At 39.7% G+C, this 3,125-nt stretch overlaps 1 protein-coding gene across 1 annotated transcript; it reads left to right on the top strand.

Moving 5' to 3' along the window:
* Positions 1 to 1,952: 1,952 nt before the first annotated feature.
* Positions 1,953 to 2,882, top strand: LOC127694192 (olfactory receptor 10-like). Its single transcript, XM_052195654.1, has one exon. The coding sequence runs from the start codon at positions 1,953 to 1,955 to the stop codon at positions 2,880 to 2,882; it is 930 nt and encodes a 309-aa protein (XP_052051614.1).
* Positions 2,883 to 3,125: the final 243 nt, after the last annotated feature.

Below are 3,125 nucleotides of genomic sequence, written 5' to 3'. Positions count from 1 at the left end.
TAGCTCTTAATCACATAGTTACATTTCTAACATTTGTTAAAGCCTTTGGGGATTGAGATTTCAGGAATTTTCAAATAAGAATTCTTTAGATGTTTGTTGAACTGTGGGCTGTTAAGAATGTCTACATGATGGTATAAATATAATCGAGATTAATATGTACAGCATGAGTGGCTAGCTTCTAGCATATCACTAAATGAGAATATGACATTGTTAATTCTTCATTATTACACAGAAAATAAATACACCTGAGATATTTGGGTATTACACTCATAAATATTAATTCACCCCACAATATTCATTGAGACAGTTTTACCCCTCAAATGCTACACTGTGAGCTTATGGCATAATGCTGGGTAAGTTCAGCAGTTCCAGTTGGATGCTCTTTAAAGAATATTGGTATTAAAAATACATCTCCCAAAATTAGAAAATGCATCATGGCACTTGATCTCCATCGAATCTATCTTGCTTGTATTGATTAAAGAAGCATATATATGAACACTGTACCTTTATAATTTATATTTTTTCCAAAAAGACAGAATAGTGGTACTCAAATACATCCCTTTTCTTTCTTTCTTTTTTTTAATATTTTTATTTTCTATATTCTTTCTTTACATTCCAAATGATTTCTCCTTTCCCAGATCCCCCCTCCCCATATGTCCCATAAACCTTCATTAGTGACCTTCTAACACAGATTAAATGAAAAGGCAATGGATGAACTAGGCATAAATTCTCATAGTAAGCAGAGGTTAGACTTCTGTTAATCACTGATTTCTCTCTTTGTTTCATATTTTTCATATTTTATCCACAAGAACTATTAACACTTAAGGGCAAGGAATTTTATGCATATTCCACTGCTACAATTCATCAAGTCTGTTCATGGTTAATTATATTTTATGAGACTATATTGAAGAGAAAAATCAGCTGTTTCACACAAAACAAAGTTGTTTACATCTTCTACATGCCCTGGATGAAAGTAAAAGTAACTTAGTCAATGTCAGTATTATTAACATTAATGTGCTATAAGGGATGACATGTATTTTTTAACTCTCTGTGTTGTGTGGTACCCAGAAACTCTGAGCATTTGAAGAATAGAGTTGTTAAAGATTTTCATCGAAAGCAACAAATTCTACAGAATATTGATACAAAGAACTTTGGATTGGAGACATGAAAACAATTCCTCCTCGGTAGTCCGAAGGTGGGTTGATAAGTTAATTGAAAAGATGCCATACATTGTACAAAAGCGTGGTGACTCCTGAAGAGAGACAAGTGTGTTATGAGTAATTTCACCTTAAATTACGGAGTTCCGCTATTCTTAATCTTTTACGTCAGGTGGCAGTGGTGAGAGCAAGGCTTTGCAGATTGGTGCACAAACCACATACACTGAGCAGAAGGCCACAGATGTGCAGAAGAGGACAAACATGATCCCTGAATGCTCACCCTGGGACTTAATAGACAGGGAACGCTGTACCTCTTAGAGAGCAAAAGAGAAGACTATAGAATTCTATGTGCATTTTCTTCATGTTCCATTTTCATTTATTTTGCTTGTCTTTTGAAGTGCTTGGAATCAAGCCAAATACTCTGCTGACTAGAACACCAGCCCTACTGTTTTTCTTTTTTATCTTTAAAATGCAATTTTCAGGTTAGTGCATTTGGATACAAACATCATCTGTTCTGTTAGCGAGGTAAGGCATCAACTCTACTTACACAAAAGGAAGCATCAGATTCAGGGGATTGACAAACGTGGCTAGAGTTCCAGAACACACAGGCAGTGGGATAAAGTTCAAACAAAGGCTCTGTCATTCTAATCCACTTATCTCTATAACAACGAGAGAGAAACAAATGGAACTGAGAAGCAACATGGAAATCAAAGTGCCTGGTTCAGGGAATATTGTTTAGAGTCATGATCTTCATGTGGGCACTAAGTTAGCCCCTGCTGTCTGTCATAAAAGGCTATGGATAGTTTCAATGCCACTTTAGAAGAGAGATTCATCTTGGTGGGCTTTTCAGATTGGCCTCAGCTGGAACTCATCCTTTTTGTTTTTATTTCAATTTTCTACTCCCTAACTCTCTTTGGCAACATAACCATCATCACTCTCTCCCGAAAGGACATTCGATTGCACACACCCATGTACTTCTTCCTCTCACATCTCTCCTTCCTGGACCTCTGCTTCACCACCAGCACCGTGCCCCAGCTTCTGATCAACCTCTGTGGACTTGACAGGACCATCAGCTATGGAGGGTGTGTGGCCCAACTGTTCATATATCTTGCTCTGGGATCCACTGAGTGTGTTCTCCTGGTGGTGATGGCCTTTGACCGCTATGCTGCTGTGTGTCGCCCACTGCACTACACGACCATCATGCACCCCCTTCTCTGCCAGGCATTGGCTATTTCTTCATGGGTAGGAGGCTTCTTGAACTCTCTGATTCAAACAGGCCTCATGATGACCATGCCACTTTGTGGACACCGACTGGATCACTTCTTCTGTGAGATGCCTGTCTTCCTCAAGTTGGCCTGTGCAGACACAGGAGGAACAGAGGCCAAGATGTTTGTGGCCAGAGTCATAATCTTGGTCTTCCCTGCAACATTAATTCTTGGCTCCTATGGACACATCGCTAGAGCAGTACTAAAGGTCAAGTCCATGGCTGGACGCAGAAAAGCTTTTGGGACATGTGGCTCCCACCTCCTGGTGGTGTCTCTATTTTATGGCTCAGCCATTTATACATACTTGCAACCCAAGAACAGCTATTCTGAGAGCAAGGGGAAGTTTGTGGCCCTTTTTTATACTATTGTCACCCCCATGCTCAACCCTCTGATTTATACCCTGAGGAACAAGGATGTGAAGGGGGCTCTGTGGAGGGTGCTAGGGAGAGGCACAGTCTAGAAGTAGGAGAAAAAAACAGGACCACAACAACTTTCTGTGATAGCTCTCATATCCTAAAGTCTAACCTGTTCTACTGACCAATCAATAGCCTGCAGCAAGTCTCAGAATGTTGTTGCTTTCCTGTTTAGGAGCTGGAAGTCAAGATCTTTTTAACTTCTTTCCTGTTAATGTCTACAATCCTTACAAGAAAGGAGTAAAAGTTGGCTTACCTCAACCATTGCACAAAAACATATGAAGAGATGG

This window comes from Apodemus sylvaticus, chromosome 10 (assembly GCF_947179515.1).
Source record: "Apodemus sylvaticus chromosome 10, mApoSyl1.1, whole genome shotgun sequence".
NCBI classification, from domain to species: domain Eukaryota; kingdom Metazoa; phylum Chordata; class Mammalia; order Rodentia; family Muridae; genus Apodemus; species Apodemus sylvaticus.
Note: the sequence above shows the minus strand (reverse complement) of the source record. Positions and strands in the feature narration are given on the sequence as shown.